The sequence below is a fragment of the Hypanus sabinus genome, chromosome 8 (assembly GCF_030144855.1).
Source record: "Hypanus sabinus isolate sHypSab1 chromosome 8, sHypSab1.hap1, whole genome shotgun sequence".
NCBI classification, from domain to species: domain Eukaryota; kingdom Metazoa; phylum Chordata; class Chondrichthyes; order Myliobatiformes; family Dasyatidae; genus Hypanus; species Hypanus sabinus.
Window position 1 is genome coordinate 1,992,316 of NC_082713.1, and position 27,296 is coordinate 2,019,611.

At 43.6% G+C, this 27,296-nt stretch overlaps 1 protein-coding gene across 7 annotated transcripts in view; it reads right to left on the reverse strand.

Annotated features, from left to right (window-relative positions):
* The window catches only part of arhgef6 (Rac/Cdc42 guanine nucleotide exchange factor (GEF) 6), a 251,316-nt gene that overhangs the window by 116,570 nt on the left and 107,450 nt on the right, over positions 1-27,296 (reverse strand). For all 7 annotated transcript variants that reach the window (XM_059976675.1, XM_059976677.1, XM_059976674.1 and 4 more), the window contains 2 exons: positions 24,579-24,697; positions 21,496-21,697 (listed from right to left, as the gene is read on the reverse strand). In XM_059976675.1, coding sequence (XP_059832658.1) covers positions 21,496-21,697; positions 24,579-24,697 — 321 coding nt within the window. The remainder of the gene's footprint in view (positions 1-21,495; positions 21,698-24,578; positions 24,698-27,296) is intronic.

The following is a 27,296-nucleotide window of genomic DNA, read 5'->3' on the forward strand; positions in this document are numbered from 1 at the left end:
TCCCCTAATCTGAGGAAAGACATTCTTGCCATAGAGGGAGTACAGAGAAGGTTCACAAGATTGATTCCTGTGATGGCAGGACTTCAATATGAAGAAAGACTGGATCGACTAGGCTTATACTCACTGGAATTTAGAAGATTGAGAGGGGATCTTATTGAAACGTATAAAATTCTAAAGGGATTGGACAGGCTAGATGCAGGAAAATTGCTTCTGACGTTGGGGAAGTCCAGAATGAGGGGTCACAGTTTTAGGATAAAGGGAAAGCCTTTTAGGACCGAGATGAGGAAAAACTTCTTCACACAGAGAGTGGTGAATCTGTGGAATTCTCTGCCACAGGAAATAGTTGAGGCCGGTTCATTGGCTATACTTAAGAGGAAGTTAGATATGGCCCTTGTCGCTAAAGGGATCAGGGGGTATGGAGAGAAAGCAGGTACAGGGTTCTGAGTTGGATGATCAGCATGATCATACTGAATGGCGGTGCAGGCTCGAAGGGCCGAATGGCCTACTCCTGCAACTATTTTCTATGTTTCTATGTTTCCATTTCACCAACACATCAGTAGCTTCAGACAACCCTCCATACTCACTCCATTAACCAATGTTAGCTGTGGTTGATTAGGAGAAGGTTGTGCAAGCTCCAACAGTGGACAGGTAACACTTAACATTTAAAGAAATAATGCACTGTTGCAAAATGATACCTTTATAAAGTACAAAGTGAAAAGTGATTCAATCCTGTGGCTAACAAGAGAAATTAAAGATCTATTAACTCAAAAGAGATTTATAAAGTGCAAGGCTTTAGAGAATGAGGAACTCAAAGAAGTAACCATTCATCTAAACCATTAACTAGATAAATTATTTGGCTGCAAAACTGATAAACTCAAAGGACTTGACGATCTGTATGAGATTACAGAAGAGGATGTGCTTGCTGTCTTCAGGCAAATTAAGGCAGATGAGTCCCCAGGCCCTGACAAGGTGTTCCTTCAGACCTTGTTGAAAGGTAGTGCAGAGATTGCAAGGACCCTAGCAGAGGTTTTTTTTAAAGAAACTTCTTAGCCATGGGTGAGATGCTGAAGGACTGGAAGATAGTTAATGTTGTTCTGTTGATCAAAAAGGACTCTAAGAATAAATGGAGAAATAATAGGTCAGTGAGCCTGACATCAGAAGTGGGTAAATTATTGGAAGATATTCTAAGGAACAGGATATAAAAGTGTTCAAATAGATGGGGCTTAATTCTTGTCCTATTTGGGATGTTATGTTGAAGTTGTGTAAGATACTGGTGAGGCCCAATTTGGAGTACTGTGCGCGGTTCTGGTCACTATAAAAATATCAATATGATTAAAAGAGTGCAGATAACATTTACAAGGGCTTTGCTGAGACTTGAGGACCTGAGTTAGAGGGCAAATTTGAATAGTCCTGCTGAAGGGTCTTGGCCCAAAATATTGGCTGTACTTTTTCCCCCATAGATGCTGCTTGGCCTGCTGAATTCCTCCAGGATTTTGTGTGAGTTGCTTGGATTTCCAGCATCTGCAGATTTTCTCTTGTTTAGGACTTTATTCCCTGGAGCATAGGGAGGAGGGGAGATTTGATAGGGGTGTATGAAAGTATGAGGGGTATAGATAGGGTAAATACAAGTAAGAAGGCTTTTTACACTGAGCTTCAGTGAGACTAAAACTAAGGGTCATAGGCTAAAGGTAAAAGGAAAAATATTTAAGGGGCAAACACGAGGAAATCTGCAGATGCTGGAAATTCAAACAACACACAAAATGCTGGTGGAGCGCAGCAGGTCAGGCAGCATCTATAGGGAGAAACACTGATTACGTTTCAGGCCGAGGCCCTTCGTCAGGACTAACTAAAAGGAAAGATAGTAAGAGATTTGAAAGTAGTGGGGGGAGGGGGAAATGCGAAATGATAGGAGAAGATCAGAGGGGGTGGGATGAAACTAAGAGCTGGAAAGGTGATTGGCAAAAGTGATACAGAGCTGGAGAAGGGAAAGGATCATGGGACGGGAGGCCTCAGGAGAAAGAAGTGGGGGGGAGCACCAGAGAGAGATGGAGAACAGGCAGAGTGATGGGCAGAGAGAGAGAAAAAAAAACAAACAACTAAGTATGTCAGGGATGGGGTAAGAAGGAGAGGACGGGCATTAACTGAAGTTAGAGAAGTCAATGTTCATGCCATCAGGTTGGAGGCTACCCAGGCGGTATATAAGGTGTTGTTCCTCCATCCTGAGTTTGGATTCATCTTGACAGTAGAGGAGGCCATGGATAGACATATCAGAATGGGAATGGGATGTGGAATTAAAATGTGTGGCCACGGGCGGTCCAAGCGTAGGTGTTCAGCGAAACGGTCTCCCAGTCTGCGTCGGGTCTCACCAATATATAAAAGGCCACACCGGGAGCACCGGACGTAGTATACCACACCAGCCGACTCACAGGTGAAATGTCGCCTCACCTGGAAGGACTATCTGGGGCCCGGAATGGTGGTGAGGGAGGAAGTGTAAGGGCAGGTATAGCACTTGTTCTGCTTACAAGGATAAGTTCCAGGAGGAAGATCAGTGGGAAGGGATGGGGGGGGGGGGCGGGGGAACGAGTGGACAAGGTAGTCACGTAGGGAGCAATCCCTGCGGAAAGCAGAAAGGAGGGGAAGGAAAGATGAGCTTGGTAGTGGGATCCCGTTGGAGGTAGCGGAAGTTACGGAGAATTATACGTTGGACCTGGAGGCTGGTAGGTGAGGACAAAGGGAACCCTATCCCGAGTGGGGTGGCGGGCGGATGGGGTGAGGGCAGATGTGTGGAAAATGGGAGAGATGCGTTTGAGAGCAGAATTGATGGTGGAAGAAGGGAAGCCCCTTTGTTTAAAAAAGGAAGACATCTCCTTTGTCCTGGAATGAAAAGCCTCATCCTGAGAGCAGATGCGGCAGAGTCAGAGGAATTGTGAGAAGGGGACAGCATTTTTGCAAGAGACAGGGTGGGAGGAGGAATAGCCCAGGTAGCTGTGAGAGTCTGTATATTTAAGGGGAACTGCTTCACTCAGAAGGTGCTGAGAGTGTGGAATGAGCTGCCAGTGTAAGTGGTGGATGCGGGTTTGATTTCAACAATTAAGAGAATTTTAGATAAATACATGGATGGGAAGGGTATGAAGAAGGATATGAAGGGCTATGGTTCAGATGGAGGCTGATGGGACTGAGCAGAGTAACGGCACAGACTCGATGGACCAAAAGGCTTATTTCTGTGCTGTAGTGCTCTTTGACTCTATTAACATTCCAGAAGTCTGAAGTGGTGGCTTTAAAGATGGTGGACGCTTTGGCTACAAGCTTCAAAAGTTCTGGAGATTCAAGATTTGTTGCTGTGGACTGGGGAATATAAAATGTGACTGTGCTGTATAAGAGAGGAGGGACAGCGGAAACAGGGAACTACCTGATCATTAGCCCAACAAGTACTGGGGTTATCATGAAGGAATGTGAGAGGCAATTTTCTTACACAGGGTGGTCAATATAATAAACTTGCTGCCAGAAGTAGTTGTTCCAGTAGGAACATTAACATCATTGAAGACATTTGAAGAAGTACCTGGATAAGAAAAGTTTTAGAGTGATATGGGCAATGAAACTAGCTTAGGTGGTAAGCATGGAGTAGTTGGGATAAAGGGCCTGTTTTGGAGCTGCATGATTCTGTGACTCTAAATGAATACCTTTTAAAAGGATAATTTGATTGTATTTATAAAGATAAAATCATATTTGACTAATAATAGTTATTTGATATTATGACAAGTAGAATAATGCACAATTCAATGTCAGCCAGACTTGATGGGCTGAATGGCCCAAATCTGCTCTTACATCTTATGGTCATAGTTACATAATTTTCAAATTGGTAGGAATAATTATTTCAAGGTATTCATTAATGACCAGATACAATATTTATTCCATTACTTCTATTGCAGGAGATGGGTGATTATTCAACTAAATTATAGCAGTGTGTGTAGAGTGATTCACTATGGATAATTATAGAAAGCAGGCGTTTCTGACTTAGAGAAATTGCCTCACAGCCAGGTTGCAGGATTGAAACCCTGATGGAATCTGAGCACTCAAATCACAAGCAAGAGAAAAATCTGCAGACGCTGGAAATCCAAGCAACACACACAAAATGCCGGAGGAACTCAGCAGGCTAGGCATCATCTATGGAAAAAAATACAGTCATATTTTGGGCTGAGACCCTTTGGTGGGACGGAACCTGGGGACTAGCTGTACTTGGATTTCTAGAGGTACTGTGCCTGTCTAAGAGTCTTTTAAATGTCCCATTTACATCAGCCTCTACCATCACTCCTGACAGAGCATTCCAGGAACCCAGCATTCTCTGCATTCTCTGTCATCTTCCTAAACTTTCCTCCATTCACCTTAAATGGAAGGCCTCTGGCATTGGCCCTGCCACCCTGGGAAAAAGGAGCTAGCTGTCCACTCTATCTATCCCTCTTATCATCTTATACACCTCTATCAAGTCTCCTCTCATCCTTCCCTTTGCTCCAAAGAAAAAGCTCTAGCTTGCTCAACCTTCCTTATAAAGCACATTCTTGAATCCTGATGAACTTCCTTTGTATACTGTTTAAAGTTACCACATCCTTCCTATAATGAGGTGACCAGAACAGCACACAATATTCCAAGTGTGGTTTAAATAGAGTTTTATATAGTATCATTTGCCATTGTGTTGCCTCCTCATTTGCCTGGTCTAAATCCCTTTGCTTTCCCATTCACCTCAGCATCATCTAAATCACCAGCAGCGCTTGCTAGCAGTTGTAACTCCACCCTGATTTCCTGCGATAACTCATTGCTTACAGCTTGCTAATCTTATTCGAGGTTCTGTTGGTTTGCCAGTCCTCTATCTTTACTGACAGCATATCTTGTACAGTAACTTTTCATGTGGTTATTTATCCAATGCTCTACATCTACTGGTTCAATATCATTTTCCTTATGTGTTACATTCTCACAGAATTCAAATAAAGTTACAAAACAGAACTTCCCTTTAACAAAACCTCACTGACTCCAAAAAATCCTATTCTGATTTCTTAAGTGCCTTGTTCCTATGTTCATAATTATGTATAGCAGCATTTTCCCAACAATAGATCAGGTAACAGCTGACAACTTCCCCCTTTCCTTCTTTCTCTCATTATTTACTTTAACATTTGTGGTTTTCAATCTGCCAATCTCTTCCCTAAACTGCAGGAATTTTCAGAGTTCACAAGCAATAATCTGTAGCCATTTCTCTTTAGACCCTAGGTTGCAGGTCATCACATTCAATGCACTGCCTCTTCAGCCCCACTAACTTAGCTGCAACTCAATGATCACTTTCGATTCTTCCTAGCCTTTTATTTCTTGACATCTTCTGCAATTTTCTTATCCCATTAATTCCTTTAAACCAAAGAACCAACATTTACTTTTGCTACTTCTTCCCTTTTCTGTCACTTCCTCCCTCTCATTACTTTTTTTTAAAGTTTTCCTTTAATAGTTTCCAATATTCTTGTCAGAGACTCAAGAGACCACAAAACCTGGAGCAACACACAAGACACTAGAGGAACTCCATAATGTATTGATGAGGCACAGGAGTACATTCAGCCAGACTCTCATTCCACCGAGATGCAACACTGAGCGTCATAGGAAGTCATTCCTTCCTGTGGCCATCAAACTTTACAACTCCTCCTTCGGAGTGTCAGACACTCTGAGCCAATAGGCTGATCTTGGACTTATTTCCACTTGGCATAATTTATTTATTATCATTTAATTATTTTTAGTTTTATTTTGCTATATTTCTACTCTGTTCTTGGTTGGTGCAACTGTAACGAAACCCAATTTCCCTCGGAATCAATAAAATATGTCTGTCTGTCTGAACTCGGGGTCAGGCTGGATGAAAGAAAATTGTACAAGGCCGAATTTGGAGTATTATGTACAGCTCTAGTCACCGAATTATAGGAAAGATATCAACAAAATAGAGAGAGTACAGAGAAGATTTACTAGAATGTTACCTGGGTTTCAGCACCTAAGTTACAGAGAAAGGTTGAACAAGTTAGGTCTTTATTCTTTGGAGCGTAGAAGGTTGAGGGGGGACTTGATAGAGGTATTTAAAATAATGAGGGGGATAGATTGAGTTGATGTGGATAGGCTTTTTCCATTGAGAGTAGGGGAAATTCAAACAAAGAGGACATGATTTGAGAGTTAGGGGGCAGAAGTTTAAGGTAACAGGAAGGGTAATTTCTTTACTCAGACATTGGTAGCTGTGTGGAATGAGCTTCCAGTAGAAGTGGTAGAGGCAGGTTCGGTATTGTCATTTAAAGTAAAATTGGAGAGGTATATGGATAGGAAAGGAATGGAGGGTTATGGGCTGAGTGTGGGCCAGTGGGACTAGGTGAGTGTAAGCGTCGGCACGGATTAGAAGGGCCGAGATGACCTGTTTCCATGCTGTAATTGTTATATGGTTATAAAATGTTGACATGGACAAAATTTGTGTTAGGACAATTCTCTCTTTTCAAAGACCATCCTTAATGTCTTTGCTTTGCTACAGTTGGGTCATCCTAACTCATTTAATAATGATTTTTTTAGAATACCTGCACCATTTTTCTATTATATCTTGCATCCCACTCAGCTTCATACAGCCCTTCTGTTTGCCCCCTGACTGAACCTATTTCTGCTCCTCTATAAATCTTATGTTCTCTTCATAACTTACTCTCCCACTCACCTAGCATCATTAGTAAACTTAATGTAACATCCTAAGTTACCTGAAAGTCACTAATGTAGACTGGAAACAGCTGAGGTCCAGTACTTTGCTGTGAATGTATGAAAACAGAGCATCACCCAAACACAGCAAGGTTGGTGTACTTCAGTAAGGCCCTTTAACTCAACACATCCCTGTTGACTGGTTGTATCACGGCCTGGTATGGAAACACCAATACTATTGAACAGGAAAGCGTACAAAAAGAAGTGAATATGGCCCAGTCCATCACGAATAAAAACCTTCCCCATCAATGAGCATGTCTACATAGAGCATTGTCGCAGGGAAGCAGCATCCACCAGCAGGGACTCCTTGCTGCTACCATCAGGAAGGAGGTACAGGAGCCTCAGAACCCACATCACCAGGTTTAGGTACAGTTATTACCCTTCAACCATCTGGCTCTTGAACCAGAGGGGATAACTTCACTCACCCCCAACACTGAACTGTTCCCACAACCTATGGACTCACTATCAAGGACTTTTCATCTCATGTTCTTGACATAATGTTTGTTTATTTATTTATTACTTTAATTTTTTTTTCTTTTTGTATTTGCACTGTTTGTTGTCCTTTGCACATTGGTTGTTTTTCCATCTTGAAGAGTGTAATCTATCACTGATTCTAATGCCCACAAGAAAATAATGTCAGGGTTGTATATGGTGTCATGTTGTACTTTGATAATAAATTTACTTCGAACTTCAAAATACATTGCCACCCATCCCTCACTCACTGCTCTTCCCTGTATGTGACATGTTGAGTGTCAGTCTTCTGCAGTCACACACTGTTGGCAGCAAAGCTTGAGTAGAATCAAGTGTTCTAATTCCCACGTACTAAACCAATGTAAAAAGCACGATTAAATTCTAGAGCGTTGATGTGTATGCTTCAAATGCGGCAGGTTACTGCTCAGTCACTTTAGCTTTACAGCTTTGAAACTGTGCTGTGCTCAGTCACCAGGACAGGAAGGACAAGCAGGTTACGGCAGGCTTATTCATTTAGATTTGAAAGAGTAGCGCTGAGCGGGACAGACAGAGACAAATGGCTTCCCACTGATGCAGTGATATCAAGGGCAGGATGCAGAAGATGAAATGGAAGCCCAAAGCAGGGAACAAGGAGTGACATGAGATAGAAAATCACACAAATTAGGATCAGTAGAAGGGTAAGGACTTAAATGCATAATTTTCAACTGCACAATGTTTATTGTGGGGAAAGGCACAGATGCTAAGGAATTCATTGAAGAAAATAGTCATAAAGGAGGACGTGATGGCAGTTTTAAAGCACATAATGGTGGACCTTGAACAAGGGTGTCCTAAAACACTGTGGGAAGTGAGGGAAGAAACCAATAAAAAACACAAAATGCTGGCAGAACTCAGCAGGCCAGACAGCATCTATGGGAGGAGGTAGTGACGACGTTTCCAGCCGAAACCCTTCATCAGAAACCAATAAATTGTTTTATTATTGCCATGTACAAAGGTACAGTGAAAGAAAGGATCCTTCATCTCCATTCAACACCCAAAACAGTCCTGTCAAGTGAGGCAACATTTCACCTGCGAGCCCGTGAGGTCACTATTGTACCCAGTGCTCCCAGTATGGCCTCCTCTACATCGGTGAGGCCTAACATAGACTGGGGTCCACTTTGCTGAGCACTTTTGCTCCATCCACCACAACAGGTGGGATTTCCCAGTGACCATTCATTTCAATTCTACTTCCCATTCCCCCGTTTCTCCATGGTCTCCTCTACTGCAACAGTAAGGCCACTCTCAGGTTGGAGGCATGACACCTCATATTCCGTCTGGGTAGTCTCCAACCTGATGTTATGTACATTGTTTTCTCTAACTTTCAGTAATTTCTCCCCACCCCCCTCCCCCCGCCACACACACACCACTTCCTCATTTCCATTCCCCATTCTGGCTCCTCTCTAACCCCTTCCTTTTTCCTCACCTGTCAATCACCTGGTTCCCCTCCTCCTTCCTTTTCTCCCATGGTCTACTCTCTTCTATCAGATTCCTTCTTCTTCAGCCCTTTACCTTTTCTACCTATCCCCTTCCAGATCTACCTGAGAAAAACACTCTCATTACCTACCCTTTCTATGCCTCTCATAATTTTATAAACCTCCATAAGCTCCTCTCAGCTTCCAATGCTTCACAGAAAACAATCTGAGTTTGCCCAACCTTTTACAGCTATGACTATCTAATGCAGACAACGTCCTGGTGAACCTCCACTGCACCTTTCCAAAAGGTCCATGTCCTTCCTGAAGTGAGGCAACCATAACTGTACACAATAGTCCAAGTGCAGCCTGACCAAAGTTTTATACAGTGGCAGAATTATTTCCTGATTCTTATTCAATGCCTGGCTGATGAAATGCAGCATGCTGTTTACATTCTTGCCACTTTCAGGGTGCTATGGACTTGGACTCCAAGATTCCTCTGTACATCAATGATCCAAAGGTACTACCACTTACTGTAAACTTTCCCTTTATATTTGACCTTGCCAAGTGCAATACCACTCATTTGCGAGAATCAAATCTTCACATAGTCTATATCCTGCTTTTGCCTTAACCTCAGATCTACATCACTGCTTATGTGTGGTAAGCTTTCATGCTCAGGGTTAAACAACACACACAAAATGCTGGTGCACACACCAGGCCAGGCAGCATCTATAAGGAGAAACACTGTTGACATTGACATCATGACAAAGGGTCTCAGCCCCAAACGTCAACAGTGCTTCTCCCTATAGATGCTGCCTGGCCTGCTGTGTTCCACCAGCATTTTGTGCGTGTTGTTTGAATTTCCAGCATCTGCAGATTTCCTCGTGTATGCTCAGGGTTATCTCTCTAACTCTATCTTAAAGTGCTTTGACCAGTGGCCAATAAGGGCATCGGAAGTTTGCAGAGGGGGGAGCTTCAATCAGGTCCACTGCTCAAGGATAAAAGGCAGGAGCAGTTCATGGCAGCATAATGGAGCTTTCACCAGCGGACAATCCGTGTTTGGGATTAATAAGTAAGAGCAAATTAAAGGAAAGCGGGTCAAGCGCAGCGGCCGTCTTCTGAGTGTACATAGAGTGGTGATCTTAAAGCTTTAATTCTTCAGGATTTCAGGAAAGGGAGACTTCACAGGGAAAGGAAAGCTCCAGTTTATTCCTTCTCTTCTTTATACCTGTTCAGTTAGGTAGAGATGCCAGGCAGGATAATGCAATGTTCCTCTTGTGGGATGTGGGAAGGCAGGGATACCTCCAGTATCCCTGACCACTGCAACTATGAAAAGTGCATCCACCTGCAGCTTCTAACAAACCACGTTAAGGAGTTGGGAGCTGGAACTGAATGAACTCCAAATCATTCAGGAGACTAATGGGGTGATAGACAGGATATATAAAGAGGTAGTTACACCCAAGGTGCAGGACACAGGAAACTGGGTGACAGCCAGGAAGGGGAAAGGGGTTAGAGAGCTAGTGCAGAGTAGTCCTGTGGCCTTCCCTCTCAACAACAGGTATATCAATTTGGATACTATCAGAGGGACAAACTAGCAGAGGAAAGTCACAAAGGTTGGGTCTCTGGCACTGAGTCTGGGTCTGTGACTCAGAAGGGAAGGGGGAAGAAGAGGCATGCTGTGGTGACAGGGGATTCATTAGTTAGGGGAACAGACAAGGGATTCTGTAGGAAATAATGAGATTTCAGGATGAAATGTTGCTTCCCAGGTGCCAGGTTCCAGGATATCTTGGATCAAGTCCTCAGCATTCTTAAGAGGGAGGTTGAATAGCCAAAAGTCATGGTTCATGTAGGTAACAATGACATGGGTAAGATGAGTAATGAGGTTCTGAATAGAGTGTTCAGGGAGTTAGGTGCTAAGTTAAAGGGCAGGAGCTTCAGGGTTGTGATCTCAGGATTGCTACCTGTGCCACGTGCTAGTGAGGCAAAAACTAGGAAGATAATAGTTTAATAGGAGGCTAAAGAGTTGGTGTAGGAAGGAGGGCATAAGATTTTTGGATCATTGGTCTCTCTTCCAGGGAAAGGAGAAGGTTTGTTAACCTATTATGGTGGAAGTTTTAGGTGTCACGAGTCATGAATTGTGTGAAATTACCATAACTAGACAGAAGGTTCCTGGGAAACTGAACGGTCTGAAGGTAGATAAAGTCAACTGGACCATTGGTCTACACCTCAGATTTCTGAAAGAAGTAGCTGAAGAGGTTATGGAGGCACTGATCACCAGATCCTGGAATGGTTACAGAGGACTAAAAAATTGCAACTGTCACTCCACTCTTCAAGAAGGGAGAAAAGCAAAAGAAAGGAAATTATTTATCAGTTAGTCTGACCTCAGTGGTTGGGAAAATGTTGGAGTCGATTATTAAGGATGAGTTCTCAGAGTCCTTGGAGGCACATGTTAAAATAGGCCCTGGTCAGCATGGTTTCATCAAAGGAAAATCTTGCCTGACAAATCTGTTGGAATTCTTTGAAGAGGTAGGCTAGACAAGGGAGATGCAGTGGTTGTTGCATATTTGGATTTTCAAAAGGCCTTTGACAAGGTGCCGCACATGAGGCTGCTAAACAAGATAAGAGCCCATGGAAAGTTACATACATGGATAGAGCGTTGGTTGATTGGCAGGAAACAGAAGGAATAAAGGGATCCCATTCTGGTTGGCTGCCGGTTACCAGTAGTGTTCTATAGGGGCCTGTGTTGGGGCCACTTCTTTTTACGTTGTACAAACGTTTGTCTATCAACCATTTGGATTATGGAATAGATGGCTTTGTGGCTAAGTTTGCTAATGATACAAAGATAGGTGGAGGGGCCGGTAGTGCTGAGGAAACAGAGAGTCTACAGAGAGACTTGGATAGATTGGGGGAATGGGCAAAGAAGTAGCAAATGAATTACGATGTCAGAAAGTGTACGGTCATACACTTTGGTAGAACAAATAAACGGGCAGACTATTGGGAGAGAATTCAAAGTTCTGAGATGCAACGGGACTTGGGAGTCCTCATGCAGGATACCCTTAAGGTTAACCTCCAGGTTGAGTCGGTGGTGAAGAAGGCGAATGCAATGTTGGCATTCATTTCTAGAGGAATAGAGTATAGGAGCAGGGATGTGATGTTGAAGCTCTATAAGGCACTGGTAAGACCTCACTTGGAATACTGTGTGCAGTTTTGGGCTCCTTATTTAAGGAAGGATGTGCTGACATTGGAGAGGGTTCAGAGAAGATTCACTAGAATGATTCTGGGAATGAGAGGGTTAACATATGGGAACGTTTGACTGCTCTTGGACTGTACTCCTTGGAGTTTAGAAGAATGAGGGGGGACCTCATAGAAACATTTTGAATGTTAAAAGGCATGGATAGAGTAGATGCGGTAAGAAGTTTTCCATGGTAGGGAAGTCTAGGACGAGAGGACATGACTTGAGGATTGCAGGGCGCCCATTCAGAACAGAGATGTGAAAAAAAATTTTTAGCCAGAGGGTGGTGAATCTATGGAATTTGTTGCCACGGGCGGCAGTGGAGGCCAAGTCATTGGGTGTATTTAAGGCAGAGATTGATAGGTATCTGAGTAGTCAAAGCATGATGAGAAGGCAGGGGAATGGGACTAAAGGGGAGATTGGATCAGACAGACAAACATACTTTATTGATCCCGAGGGAAATTGGGTTTCGTTACAGCCACACCGACCAAGAATAGTGAAGAAATACAGCAATATAAAACCATAAATAATTAAATAATAAGTTATTCATGCCAAGCTCATGATGAAATGGCGGAGCAGACTCGATAAGCCGAATGGCCAACTTCTGCTCCTTTGTCTTATGGTCTTAAAAAGTAACAAGCAGGATAGACAAAGAAGAATCGCTTTGTGTTGTGTACTTGGATTTTCAGAAAGCCTTTGACAAGGTGCCACACACGAAGCAGCTTAATAAGCTGCAAGCTCATGTATTACAGGAAAGATTCTAGCATGGATAAAGCAGTGGCTGATTGGCAGGAGGCAAAGAGGCGGAATAAAAGGAGCCTTTTCTGACTGACTGCCGATGACTAGTGATGTTCCACAGAGGTCTGCGTTAGGACTGATTCTTTTTGCGTTGATTTGGATGATGGATTTATTACAAAGTTTGCAGATGATACAAAGATAGGTGGAGGGTCAAGTAGTTTTGAGGAAGTAGAGAGGCTGTAGAAGGACTTAGAAGAGGAGAATGGGCAAAGAAATGGCAGATGGAATACAGTGTGGGAAGTGTATGGTCATACAGGTAAAAGAAATGAAAGGGTTAATATTTTCTTAATATAGAGAAAATCAAAAAAACTGAGGCGCAAAGGGACTTGGGAGTCCTTGTGCAGGATTCCCTAAAGGTTCAATTGCAGGTTGAGTCGGGGTAAGGAAGGCAAATGCAATGTTAGCAATCATTTCTAGAGGACAAGAATATAAAAGCAAGAATGTGAAGTTGAAACTTTATAAAGTACTGCTGAGGCCTCCCTTGGGAGACTGTGAGCAGGTTTGGGCCCCTTATCTTAGAAAGGATGTGCTGAGACTGGAGACAGTTCAAAGGAGGTTCATGAAAGTGATTTGAGGATTTGTCGACTTGTCATATGAAGATGGCTCTGGGCCTGATTTCACTAGAATTCAGAAGAATGAGTGGTGACCTCATTGAAAACTATCGAATGGTGAAAGGCCTTGATAGAATGGATGTAGAGAGGATGCTTTCTATGGTGGGAGAGTCTAAGACCAGAGGACTCAGCCTCAGAAAAGAGGGGCGTCTTTTTAGAACAGAGAACAAGTTTGGGCCCATATCTCAGAAAGGATGTGTTGTCATTGGAGAGAGTCCAGTGGAGGTTTGCGAGGATGCTTCCAGGAATGAAAGGGTTAACATATGAGGAGCGTTTGGCAGCTTTGGGCCTGTACTCACTGCAATTTAGAAGAGTGATCTCACTGATAATCTACCGAATGTTGAAAGGACAAGATAGGGGACACGTGGAGAGGATGTGTCCTGTGGTGGAGGTATCCAGAACTAGAAGTCACAACCTCAAAATTGAGGACGACCTTTTAGAACAGAGGTAAGAAGGAATTATTTCTTCAGCCAGAGAGTAGTGAATCTGTGGAACGCTCTGCAAGAGACTGTGGCGGAGGCTAAGTCTATGGGTATATTTAAGGTAGAAGTTTATAGCTTCCTGATCAGTCAAGGAATCAAGGGAAATGGCGAGAAGGCAGGTGTATGGGATTGAGTGGGATGGAATGACAGAGAAAACTCAATGGACTGAATGACCTCATTCTATTTCTAGATCTTATGGTCTTATACTTAAAGTTGTTTCATCTACCCTGTCTACACCTCTCATAATCTTCCATACTTCCATCAAGTCATGCCTCACCTCCTTCACTCCACAACCTAGAAGCCCAGTCGATTCACACAGCTGAAGTTCTCTATTCTTAGCAAAATCGTTGTGAATCTCCTCAGCACTTTCTCCAGTGCAATCACGCTCTCCTTATGGTAACCAGAACTGTATGTAATAGTTTAAATGCAGCCTAACCAGTGTTTTGTAAAGTTGCACATTCCATCCCAACTTTTATATTCTATGTCCAACCTACGAAGGCAAGTATTGTATGGCTTCCTCACCATCAACGAATGAGTGGTGTTGCAACAACAAAATCACACACAATGTCAGTAAGATCAAGGAATTAATTATAGACTTCAGGAAGGACAAACAACAAATTTCATGACATATGCCAGTGATATTAAGAACGAGAAAATCTGCAGATACTGGAAATGCAAGCAACACACACAAAATGCTGGAGGAACTCAGCAGGCCAGGAAGTATCTATGGAAAAAAGTACAGTCGACATTTCAGCTGAAACCCTTCGGCAGGACTGGAGAAAAAAAGATGAGGAGTAGATTTAAAAGGTGGGAGAGGGGAGAGAGAAACATAAGGTGATAGGTGAAATTGGGAAGGGGGGAAGTAAAGAGTTGGTAAGTTGATTGGTGAAAGAGATTCAGGGCTGCAGAAGGGGGAGTCTGATAGGAGAGAACAGAAGGCCATGAAAGACAAAAAAGGGGGAGGAGCACCAATGGGTAGTCAAGGAGATAAGGTGAGAGAGGGAAAAGGGGTTAGGGAATGGTGGAGGGTGAAGGAGAGGGGGTGGGGAGGGTCAATTACCAGAATTTCGAGAAATCGATGCTCATGCCTTCAGGGTGGAGGCTAACCAAATGGAATATAAGGTGTTGTTCCTCGAAACTGAGTGTAGCCTCATTGTGACAGTAGAGCAGGCCAAATCGAAATGGGAATGTAAAGTGGAATTAAAATGGAAAGCCACTGGGAGATCCTGCTTCTTCTGGCAGACAGAGCCTAGGTGCTCGGTGGCTAGAACACAGGAGCTCAGCGAAGCAGTCTCCCAATCTACGTCAAGTTTTTCTGATATACAAGAGGCCAACAGTCTCAGAAGTGAAAAGTCGCCTCACCTGGAAGGACTGTTTGAGGACCTGAAGTGAGGCAAGAGATGTAGCACATGTTCCGCTTGCAAGGATACGTGCCAGGAGGGAGATCAGTGGGGAGGGTCAAAGGGACAAGGGAGTCACATCAGGAGCAATCCCTGCAAAGGCAGAAAGTGGGGTGGAGGGAAAGATCATAAGACCATAATCCATAAGACATAAGATGTGCTTGGTGGAGGGATAGTGTTGGAGATAGTAGAAGTTCCAGAGAATTATGTGCTGGATACAGAGGCTGGTAGGGTGGTAGGTGAGAATAAGAGGAACCCATTCCTGGTAGGGTGATGGAAGGACGGGGCAAGAGCAGACGTGCGTAAAAAGAGACACAGTTGAGGGCAGTTGAGGGAGTAAGGGAAGCACCTGTCTTTGAAAAAGGTCATCTCCTTTGAGAATGAAAAGCTTCATCCTGAAAGCAGAGGCAGCGGAGGTGGAGGAATTGAGAGAAGGGGATCGTGTTTTTACAAGTAACAGGGTAGGAAGAGGTATAATCCAGGTAGCTATGAGAGTCAGTGGTTTATAATAGACATTGGTGGATAAGCTGTCTCCAGAGACAGAGACAGTGAGATAGAGAAAGGGGAGAGAAGTGTCAGAAATAGACCAGGTAAATCTGAAGGCAGGGTGGAAGTTGGTGGCAAAGACAAGCTCTGCAATGGTGCAGGAAGCAGCAACAATGCTGTCATCGATGTAGCATAGGGAAAGTGGGGTATGGACACCAGTGTAGGCTTGGGACATAAGACTATTCCATGTAGCCAACAAACAGGCAGGCAAAGCTGGGACCCATGCGAGTGCCCATAATGACACCTTTTGTTTGGAGGAAGTGGAAGCAGCCAAAGGAGAAATTATTAAGAGTGAGGACAAGTTCTGCAGGGCAGAGGAGAGTGGTGGTGGAGGGGAACTGGTTGGGTAAGGTGTCCATAAAGAAATGGAAAACTTTGAGGCTTTCCTGGTGAGGAATGCAGGTGTATAGGGACTGGGCATTCATAGTGAAAATAAGATGATGTGGCCAGGGAACTTAAAATCATTGAAAAGGTCCAGAAGTGTCATGGATGTAGGTAAAAAAGAACTGTAGTAGGGAGTATAAGAAATGGCAAGAACTGTCCTTTGTTATTCAAATAACAACCCATGGATAACAAAGGCAAGAACTGTCCTTTGTTATTCAAATATCAAGCCATCAAAGGACATCCTGAATGCTAAAAAGAGGGTGTTTAGAGATGGAAATAGGGAGGAGCTGAGGACAATACAAAGGGACCTGAAAGCCAAGATCAGGGAGGCTAGAGACAGATATAAGAGAAAGCTTGAGTGGAAACTCCAGCAGAACAACATGAGAGAGGTCTGGAGTGGGATGAGGACCATCACTGGATTCTGGCAAACTAGCAACAGAGGAGCTGAAGGCAGTGTGGACAGGGCCAACGAACTTAACCTGTTCTTCCAACAGATTTGATACTGTGGCCCCTGCCCATCCCCCACATGATTCATCTGTTGTCGGCCCCCCAACCAACACATACTCCACTCTCCCCTCCTACCCTTCCTCACAGCCCCTCACCCTACTCTCATGACTACACCTCTACCCCACCTGAAACCACCACGGTGGGCTTCACAGCTGAACAGGTGAGAAGACAGCTGAAATGTCTCCACCCAAGCAAGGCTGCAGGCCCGGATGGTGTCAGCCCCAGGGTGCTCAAAGCCTGTGCCCCCGAGCTATGTGGAGTACTTCACCATGTCTTCAACCTGAGCCTGAGTCTCCAGAGGGTTCCTGTGCTCTGGAAGACATCCTGCCTCATCCCTGTACCGAAGACGCCGTGCCCCAGTGGCTCCAGTGACTACAGACCGGTGGCATTGACCTTCCACATCATGAAGACCCTGGAGAGACTTGTTCTAGAACAGCTCCGGCCTATGGTTAGGCCACACTTAGACCCCCTCCAGTTCGCCTATCAACCCCGACCAGGAGTTGAGGATGCCATCGTCTACCTGCTGAACCGTGTCTACGCCCACCTGGACAAGCTGGTGAGGGTCATGTTTTTTGACTTCTCCAGTGCGTTCAACACCATCCACCCTGCTCTGCTGGGTGAAAAGCTGACAGTGATGCAGGTGGATGCTTCCCTGGTGTCATGGATTATTGATTACCTGACTGGCAGACCACAGTACGTGCGCTTGCAACACTGTGTGTCAGACAGAGTGGTCAGCGGCACTGAAGCTCCACAGGAGACTGTCCTGTCTCCCTTTCAATTCAACCATCTACACCTCAGACCTCACTACTGCACAGAGTCTTACCATCTTCAGAAAGTTTTCTGATGACTCTGCCATTGTTGGATGCATCAGCAAGGGAGATGAGGTTGAGTACAGGGCTACGGTGGAAAACTTTGTCACATGGTGTGAGCAGAATAATCTGCAGCTTAATGTGAAAAAGACTAAGGAGCTGGTGGTGGACTTGAGGAGGGCTAAGGCACCGATGACCCCTGTCTCCATCCAAGGGATCAGTGTGGACATGGTGGAAGATTACAAATACCTGGGGATACGAATGGACAATAAACTGGACTGGTCAAAGAACACTGAGGCTGTCTACAAGAAGGGTCAGAGCCACCTCTACTTCCTGAGGAGACTAAGGTCCTTTAACATCTGCCAGACGATGCTGAGGATGTTCTACGAGTCTGTGGTGGACAGTGTTATCACATTTGCTGTTGTGTGCTGGGACAGCAGGCTGAGGGTAGCCGACACCAACAGAATCAACAAATTCATTCGTAAGGCCAGTGATGTTGTGGGGGTGGAACTGGACTCTCTGACAGTGGTGGCTGAAAAGAGGATGCTGTCCAAGTTGCATGCCATCTTGGACAATGTCTCCCATCCACTCAATAATGTACTGGTCAGGCACAGGAGTACATTCAGCCAGAGACTCATTCCACCGAGATGCAACACTGAGCGTCATAGGAAGACATTCCTGCCTGTGGCCATCAAACTTTACAACTCCTCCCTCAGAGTGTCAGACACCCTGAGCCAATAGGCTGGTCCTGGACTTATTTCCACTTGGCATAATTTACTTATTATTATTTAATTAATTATGGTTTTATATTGCTATATTTCTACACTATTCTTGGTTGGTGCGACTGTAACGAAACCCAATTTTCCTCGGGATCAATAAAGTATGTCTGTCTGTCTGTCTGATAAGACTTTGTCAAGGTATGCAGATATCAGCTCAGTGGGGCAGGAACATGCTGAAACAATGGGTCTACCTGGACAAGTAGGTTCGTGGATCTTGGGTAGGAGGTAGAAATGGGAGGTGCAGGATGTGGGAACTATGAGGTTGGTGGCGGTGGATGGGGGATCCTCAGAGCCAATACAGTGAGTGATGGTGTGGGAGACAATGGCCAGGTGCCCCTTAGTGGGATCCCGTTCAAGAGGTAAGTAAGAGGAGGTATCTCAGAGCTGACCCTGGACCTCAGGAAGGTAGCGGTCGGAATGCCAGACTACTACAGCACCCCCTTCATCTGTGGGTTTGATGGTAAAGTTAGGATTAGTACAGAGGGTGTGAAGAACAGAGCATTCGAAGGGGTGAGGCTGGAATTAGAGAGAGAAGTGTTGAAGTCGAGACAGTTGATGTCCCATCGGCAGTTGTCAATGAAAAGGTCCAGAGCAGGCAGAAGACCAGAGTGGGGTGTCCAGGAAAATGATGAGGGTTAAAGACAGGAGAAGGGCTTATTGATGCGAGGTGGAGAGTCCATGCCAAAGAAGTAGCCTTAGAGACGGAGGCTGCGGAAGAAAATCTCAGCATCATGGCAGTCACAGAATTCACCAAGGGGTGGACAAAGGTAAGGCCCCTACTGAGGTCAGAACGTTCTGCCTCAGAGAGGGGAAGGTCAGAGGGAATGGTGAAGACCTGGCACAGAAGAGAGTTGGGATCGGAGGGGGAAGAGGGTTGGTAGCATCTGAGAAAAAGTGAGGTGTGTAGTGTTCAGGGATAGTGGGGTGAGAGGAAGATGGAGTCTCTGAGGACCCAAGAGCTAGCAGCAGGACCAGAGAGACAGGATTGCGAGTGGTGGTGGGGGAAAAGGAGATGGGGATTCCAGTGGCAGCATGTGAAGATCTGGTCTGGAGGTCAAGGCCGGAGTTGAAGTTGGGGTCTTAGCTTTGAATCTGCTCTGGATCATTAGGGCCGTTGAGGTCGGATATTAAACTTGGTTCTGATTGCTGTGTACCTGTTTTGCCACTTTCAGGGAACAATGGCCTTAGGTCCTTACAGATCTCTGTACACCAACATTTCTTCACACCTTACCATTTATTTTACGTCTCAGTCCTACTCAACTTCCCAAAAGGAATCACCTCACATTTGTCAGGATTAGGCTCTTTGCAACCAATCATTTGATCTATGTCATGCTGTAACCTCAGACAATCTTCCTTACTTTTTACAGCACCACTAACTTTCATATGATTTACAAATCATGCACATTCAAGTCATTAATGCCCAACCCCAGTGGTACACTTTTACACATAGGCTTTCAATTCACCACCCTCTACCTCCTACCACAAAGCCAGTTTTGGATCCAATCACCCACTTCACCTTGAATCCAGGGTGCCTCAACTTTCATGCTGAATACCGACCTCAATCTTACTGAAGTCCAAACAGACATCCACTACCCTGGCTTCAACAATCTCATTTGTTACCACCTCAGAAAATTCAATCATAGAATGTAGAACAGTACAGCACATCACAATACAGGCCCCTGAGCCTGGAATGCTGCGCCAATCTTTTAACCTTCTCTCAGATCAATCCCTCCCTCCCTCACTTCTCTAGCTCATAACCTTCCACTTTTCTGTCATCCATATGCCTAACTAGACTAGTGAGACAGGATTTTTCCTGCACGAAGCCATCCTTAATTAGTCCTTGGTTTTCCAAACAACATAAAGCCTGTCCCTTCAAATCCTCTCCAGTAATTTCCCCACCTCTGACAGAAGGCTCGCTGGCTTGCAATTACCTAGCTTATCCTTGCTGCCAGGTAAGGCACTCTGTCTACATTTCCCAATTCATGGGAAAATCTGCCAGCATTATCAAACAGCCCTCCAACCCTGGACATTCTCTCTCCTCTCCTCTACCATCAGGCAAAATATACAAAAGCTTAAAAACACGTACCATCAGGCTGGGATTATTACAAGACTCTTGAACAGGCTTCCTGATCTCTCAGTCTGTCTTGTGATGACCCTGCACCGCATTTTCTTTCTAACTGCAACAGTATATTCTGCATTCTTGTATTTGTTTTGCATTACTTTGATATTATCGTAGAAAAATGAGTATAATCTATATTTATCTTCTTCTTGTGTAGGTTGATTACCTGATGCTCAGTAACTGCTGCAACTCAAGTTTTCATTACACATCTGCATGCATGGGCATGTGGGCTTGTATGAATGGCAATGAACGCGACTTTAACTTTGTATGGAAAGATCTTAACAGTGCTGCTGAACAAAGGGATCTTGGTATCATAGTTCCCTGAAAGTAGCTACACATGTTGATAGGATAATTAAGGCAACATACAGCATGCTTGCCTTTATTAGTCGAGCCAGTCAGGAAGTTATGTTGCAGCTTTATAAAATTCTAGTTAGGCTGCACTTGAAGTCTTGCACTCAGTTCTGGTCGCCCCATAATAGCAAGCATGTATAGACTTTGGAGACGGTGCAGACGAGGCTTACCTGGATGTTGCCTGGATTAAAGGGCACATGTTATAACAAGAGGTTGGACAAACTTGGGTTGTTGTTTTCAAATGATGAAAGTTGAGGGGAGATCTGATAGAGGTTTATAAGATTATGAAGGGTGATATAGAGAAGATGTACAGTATCTATTTCCAAGGGTTGAAATGCCTAATGGCAGAGAATATGCATTTAAGGCAAGAGGGGGTAATTTCAAAGGAGATATGAGGGGCAAGTTTATTTTTACATAGAGAGTGGTGGGTGTCTGGAATGCACTGCCTGGGATGGTGGTAGAGGCAGATACACTAGGGACATTTAAAGAATGTTTAGATAAACACGTGTTTGTATTTGTAGGCAGAAAGGATTAGTTTAATTGGCCAACTGATTACTAATTTATTTGGTTTGGCACAACATTAGTGGGCCAAAAGGTGTGCGTCAGTACTGTACTGTTGTAAATTCTGTAGCACACAAACACAAGTTTATTGCTGTATCATGGAACATGTGACGATAATAAAAAAATAATTACCAAAAAAAGAGGAAAGTGAAAATATTCACTGCTTTCACTGAAAAACAACAGGATGAGCCATGATTTAGAAACGTAAAACCCATTTATCTGCCCAGGCAAGGCTCAATGCTCAACTTACCGCTGGGTTTTATCTCCCGTACGTAGTTGCTGGGGAACCACCCTGACCTTCCCTTGAATGAGCCTTCCCACCATCCTCCATCTTCCACCCGAGTAACATACAGAATGTCTCCCTTTGAGAACGAGAGCTCATCCTCGTTATTCTGCTTGAAGTTGAACTTTGCTTTCACCACCAGCTGATGGCTCCCATTTTCAGTCATGTCCTGCAACAAACACACAGTACTTTACCCAGCAGCCACACATTTTACTGAAGCGCTCTCAGAGTCGGAAATGAGAGCACAGAAGACCATTCAGCTTCTTTGTCCCTGCTATGCTACTCCTTAAAACGATGGCTGATTTAACCACCTTAACCACTGTAGCATGGAGGTTAGCACACTAACTTGAGGCATCATAGTTTGTAATTCAATTCTGGCATCCCCTGTAAGAAAGTTAATATGTTCTTCCCGTGAACTGCATAGGTTTTCTCCAGGTGCTCCAGTTTCCTCCCACATTCCAAAGACATACTGGTTAGTAGGTGAATTGGTCATTATAAATTGTCCTGTGATTAGGCAAGGGTTGCCAGGAGGTGTGGCTCAGAGGGCAGGAAGGGCCTGTTCCATACAGGATCTCGAGGGAAAATAAATAAATGAACCACTAAATTTCTTTATTCCTACAGTTTAATTGGTCAATATAGGTTTAAAAGGCAAATTTCAAATATACTTAGCCCTGCAATTAATGACAATCTGTTAAAGTCAACCTTACAAACTCACTACACAGAGACCATTCAGCCCACTGCACTAGGGTTGACTTCATGGAAGTACGAGCATGTTTGCCACTTACTGAGATAACATTCCATGAGCATCAATGCCCACAAAATGAAAGTTAAGGATCACATTTATTGCAATTTTGGCTTATTTGAGGAAATCTCTACGTAAGCAGGGTAAGGTTTAAGATCAATAACTCATACAGTCATAGAGAAGTACAGCACAGAAACAGGCCATTCGGCCCATCTAGTCAGTGCCAAACCATTTAAATTGCCTATTCCCACTGACCTGCACCTGGACCATAGCCCTCCATACTTCTACCATCTACGTACCTATCCAACCTTCTCTTAAACATTGAAATCAAGTTCACATGCACCTCTTGTGCTGGCAGCTTGTTCCACTTTCACCACCTTCTGAGTGAAGAAGATTCCCCTCATGTTCTGCTTAAACATTTTACCTTTCACCCTTAACCCATGACCTCCAAGTGTGGTCCGACCCAACTTCAGATGCAGGTAATGGGCTGAATGGTGTCCTGTGCCATCAAGTTCTATGATACTCACAAGATCCAAGCATCAGATTCAGACAAAATTTTGCCCTTAGCTATGTTTAACACCAAGCAGCATCCCCAAACTGTCTGCAAACCTCAAGATGTTGGCTGTTTCTGAAACCGTACAGACTCAGGGAATCCATCAGTTAGACTAAAGCAGGGCTGACACACAGTGTTATTCAAGGGTGGCTGCAATTTCTAATTATTTATGAGAATTGGTGAGCATAAGTAAACCAAGTATCGTTGGTGAGGCTGGAGAATATCTTACTTTATTTAGAGATAGAGCAAAAACCAGGCCCTTCCGGCACATCGAGCCACTTAGCCCAGCAACCCACCCATTTAACCACAGCCTCATCACAAGATAATTTGCAATGACCAATTAGCTTACTAACCAATACCTCTTTGGGAGAAAACCAGAGCACCCAGAGGAAACCCATATGGTTCACAGGAAGAACATACAACCTTTCTAACAGAGAACGTGGAATTGACTTCCACTGTAATAGCAAAGTGCTAACCTTTACATTATTGTGATACTTCAAAATCATTAAAACAATACCTACAGCAACATAACAAGGATATTTATTATTGAAGGACATCTAAAACATATTGGTTCCATGTGTCAGGGAATAAAAGAGGGACTCGAGACAATCAACCCAGGTACTAAAACTATTAGAGACATGTAGCAAGCTAGAAATAGAACTCTCTCTCTGCAGATGATCCTAAGGTAGGTGGTGGTGTGGATAATGAAGTAGGTTTTCAAAGCTTGCAGAGAGATTTAGGCCAGTTAGAAGAGTGGGCTGAACGATGGCAGATGGAGTTTAATGCTGATTAAGTGTGAGGTGCTACATTTTGGTAGGAATAATCCAAATAGGACATACATGGTAAATGGTAGGGCGTTGAGGAATGCAGTAGAATAGAGTGATCTAGGAATACTGGTGCATAGTTCCTTGAAGGTAGACTCTCATGTGGAAAGCTTTTGGTATGGTGGCCTTTATAAATCAGAGTGTTGAGTATAGGAGTTGGGATGTAATGTTAAAATTGTACAAGGCATTGGTAAGGCCGATGTAGTATTTGGAGTATTGAGTACAGTTCTGGTCACCAAATTATAGGAAAGATGTCAACAAAATAGAGAGAGTACAGAGAAGATTTACTAGAATGTTACCTGGGTTTCAGCACCCAAGTTACAGAGAAAGGTTGAACAAGTTAGGTCTTTATTCTTTGGAGCGTAGAAGGTTGAGGGGGGACTTGATAGAGGTATTTAAAATTATGAAGGGGATAGATAGAGTTGACGTGGATAGGCTTTTTCCATTGAGAGTAGGGGAGATTCAAACAAGAGGACACGAGTTGAGAGTTAGGGGGCAAAAGTTTAAGGGTAATATGAGGGGGAATTTCTTTACTCAGAGAGTGGCAGCTGTGTGGAACGAGCTTCCAGTAGAAGTGGTAGAGGCAGGTTCGGTATTGTCACTTAAGTAAAATTGGATAGGTATATGGACAGGAAAGGAACAGAGGGTTATGGGCTGAGTGCGGGCCAGAGGGACTAGGTGTGAGTAAGCATTCGGCACGGACTAGAAGGGCTGAGATGGCTGTAATTGTTACATGGTTATATGGAATGAAGAGTGTGAGATGTTTAGCAGACAAACAAGAAGAAGGTGATATGGAGTGAAACTATGGCATTGGGTTAAGGTCCACCGACCTGAATGATAATCACAACATGACAAATGCAAATGCACTATTATTTCCTGAAAGCAATGAGATGTATTCACTGAAACTCAGCTTTGGAAGGATATACATTACCAGGTTTTTGGACTGCCTCCGCAGAGTCCTAGCTGCCTTTGTAGCTGGTGCCTGTGTGCTGTTCGTGGAGTTACTGTGATTGAATGAGAAAGAGGAGCATGTTCTTCCACTCCCTCGTTCTAAATGAAAACAAACACACACATCAGAAAGAGGTGAATGTGGCTGCCGTTTGCTTCTCGCAAGCACAAAATAGTTATGTGTCAGCACATTTTATAAAGCCTCAGCTTAGCTCTGAAAAGCTGCAGAAAGTTGGAAACTCAGTCAGCTCCATCATGAGCACTAGCTTTCTCAGCATCAAGAACATCTGGGCTCTACTAGCTCCATCATGGCCTCCCAGCATTGAGGGCACCTCAAGAAAATGGCATCCATCATTAAGGACCCTGTTCTTAATGCACCACCCAGGACATGCCCTCTTTTTATTGTTTTCATCCGGGAAGAGATACTGGAGTCTGAAGACACCCACTCAATGTTTCAAGAACAGCTTTTCCCCCTCAATCATCAGATTTCTGAATGAACATTGAATCCGTGAAGACTATTTTCCTTCTGTTCTCTTGTTGTACTACTTATAATTGTAATTATTATGTACTATACTGCTATCACAAAACAACACATTTCACAACTTATGCCAGGGTTATTAAACCTGATTCTCTATAATGTCAGCAACACGCACAAAATGCTGGAGAAATTTCCTCCAACATTTTGTGTGTGTTGCCTGGATTTCCAGCATCTGCAGATTTTCTCTTGTTTATGATTTGAACCCTATAATGCTGCTCATCTCTGCACCTTTCCCAGTGGGTGCTCTGCTGCTCACACAAGGTGACTCAGTTGTGTCAACTGGTGGAAAACAAAACTAGCTGGTCACACAATTATCTAAAAACAAAAAAAAAATGCAGATGCTGGAAATCTGAAATAAAAAAACAGGAAATGCTGTAAATTCTCAGCAGCTCACATAGCATCTGATCAAAGGTCAGAAACCTGCGTATCTCAAAATATGACCTACACAATCACTAAACTTACAAACAAGATACCTACAAAACGCCCAACTGACTGGGTGGATAATATTATTCTGGCTAACTTCTTCCACTTTCCGAAAAGTGATGTGGTCATGATGTTATCCAAAAGGTTCTTTGGAAGTCAAGAATGAAACGAAAAGTCACATCACACACTCCAATTGTTCCAACACCTTCTGGACTCACTTTCATCTTACGTTTTATATATATATATATATATATCTTTCTTTTTGAATTTCCAGTTTGTTTTTTTTTTGCACACTGGTTGGCTGTCTTGTGTGTGGTTTTTGCCCACAAGAAAATGAATCTCAGGGTTGTAAATGGTGACATATGAACTTCAAAAATAAATTTACTTTGAACTTTTATATTTGAAAATTTAGTAATTACAGGAATTTTATTAGCTGTTCATTACTGTACAGGTCAGACAGCCTCAGCCTGCACCAGTAAAGAAGTTACAAAGGAACTTGACCACATGCTCTCCTTTTACTCTGCAAACCAGTTTGAACAGGTTTGAATAAAAAAAAAATCTGTGAGCAGCTACTGCACACAAAATGGTGAAGGAACTCAAAAGGTCAGGCAGCATCTATGGAGAGGAATAAACAGTCTACATTTTGGGCAAAGACTCCTCATCTCAACCCTAACATCAACTGTTTATTGTTTCTTCAGATGCCGCCTGACTTGCTGAGTTCCTCTAACATTTGGTGTGTGTTGTTTTAGATTTCCAGCATCTGCAGAATCTCTTGTGCTTGTGTGAACCATGACTGATTCACACTTCAGCTCTGCAGACAAGTAAATGACAGAGGTATAGAAGCAAATAATTACGGAAAGTTTACAGACAAATGGTTGATTATACAAGCACATAAGCAAGCATAAAGAAAGCTAAAACTACAAGGAAAAACACAGTAAAAACAATAACATGGACTCTAAATCCAGTAAAAGCAACCTCTGTAAACACAGCACATTGTACAATGATGGTGCAGCCTTACGTTGGAGAGTGTGGTTTGATCAATTACAGTGCATTCCCCTAAATGAACAACTAATGCAGGACACAAAACCCACTGGACAGACTAATGGTTTAGTGATAAAACTGTATTTGCTGGAAACTCTACAGAGACATGGGAAGCCAGGAAGTATCTGTGAAGAGACAAGCTTCATGTTTCTGGTCAGTGACTACTTGGGTGAGGGTTGGGGCAAATCGAGGCCTTACAGATTTTCCTCAACAAAGAAGGGTTATCAGTGTTCAGTTCTCTGACCATCAGCAGCACCATTTTCACAAACACACTGCTGACAGCACGTTCCCCCAGGATCTCTGGTATTTTCTTTAGAAATGCCAGCAGATGGTAAACACGCTTTTTCCACAGGTTTGACAGAACTTACTGCTGCACACCCAGCTCCTTTCTCAAAAAAGGAAATGATGGCAAGGTTGACTCATGAACTTCCTGGTTATGGCCTCAAGAGGAACAAACGGACAGGAACAGCCACTCAAGTCTCTGCTTAAGTTGCCATTACACAAGATGTTATTACTGCTCTGCCACAAAAACAAAGTCAACCTGCAACTACTGTAACTTAATGTTGTGAACTGCCCAAAAGTGCAAGCGAGACTGAACACTTGAGGAATTTATTCCTAAAGCTGGACCAGCCATGATGGGCCAAAAAGCCACCTACTGGACTGTAACAGTAACTCAAACTTACAATCAAATCAATACCA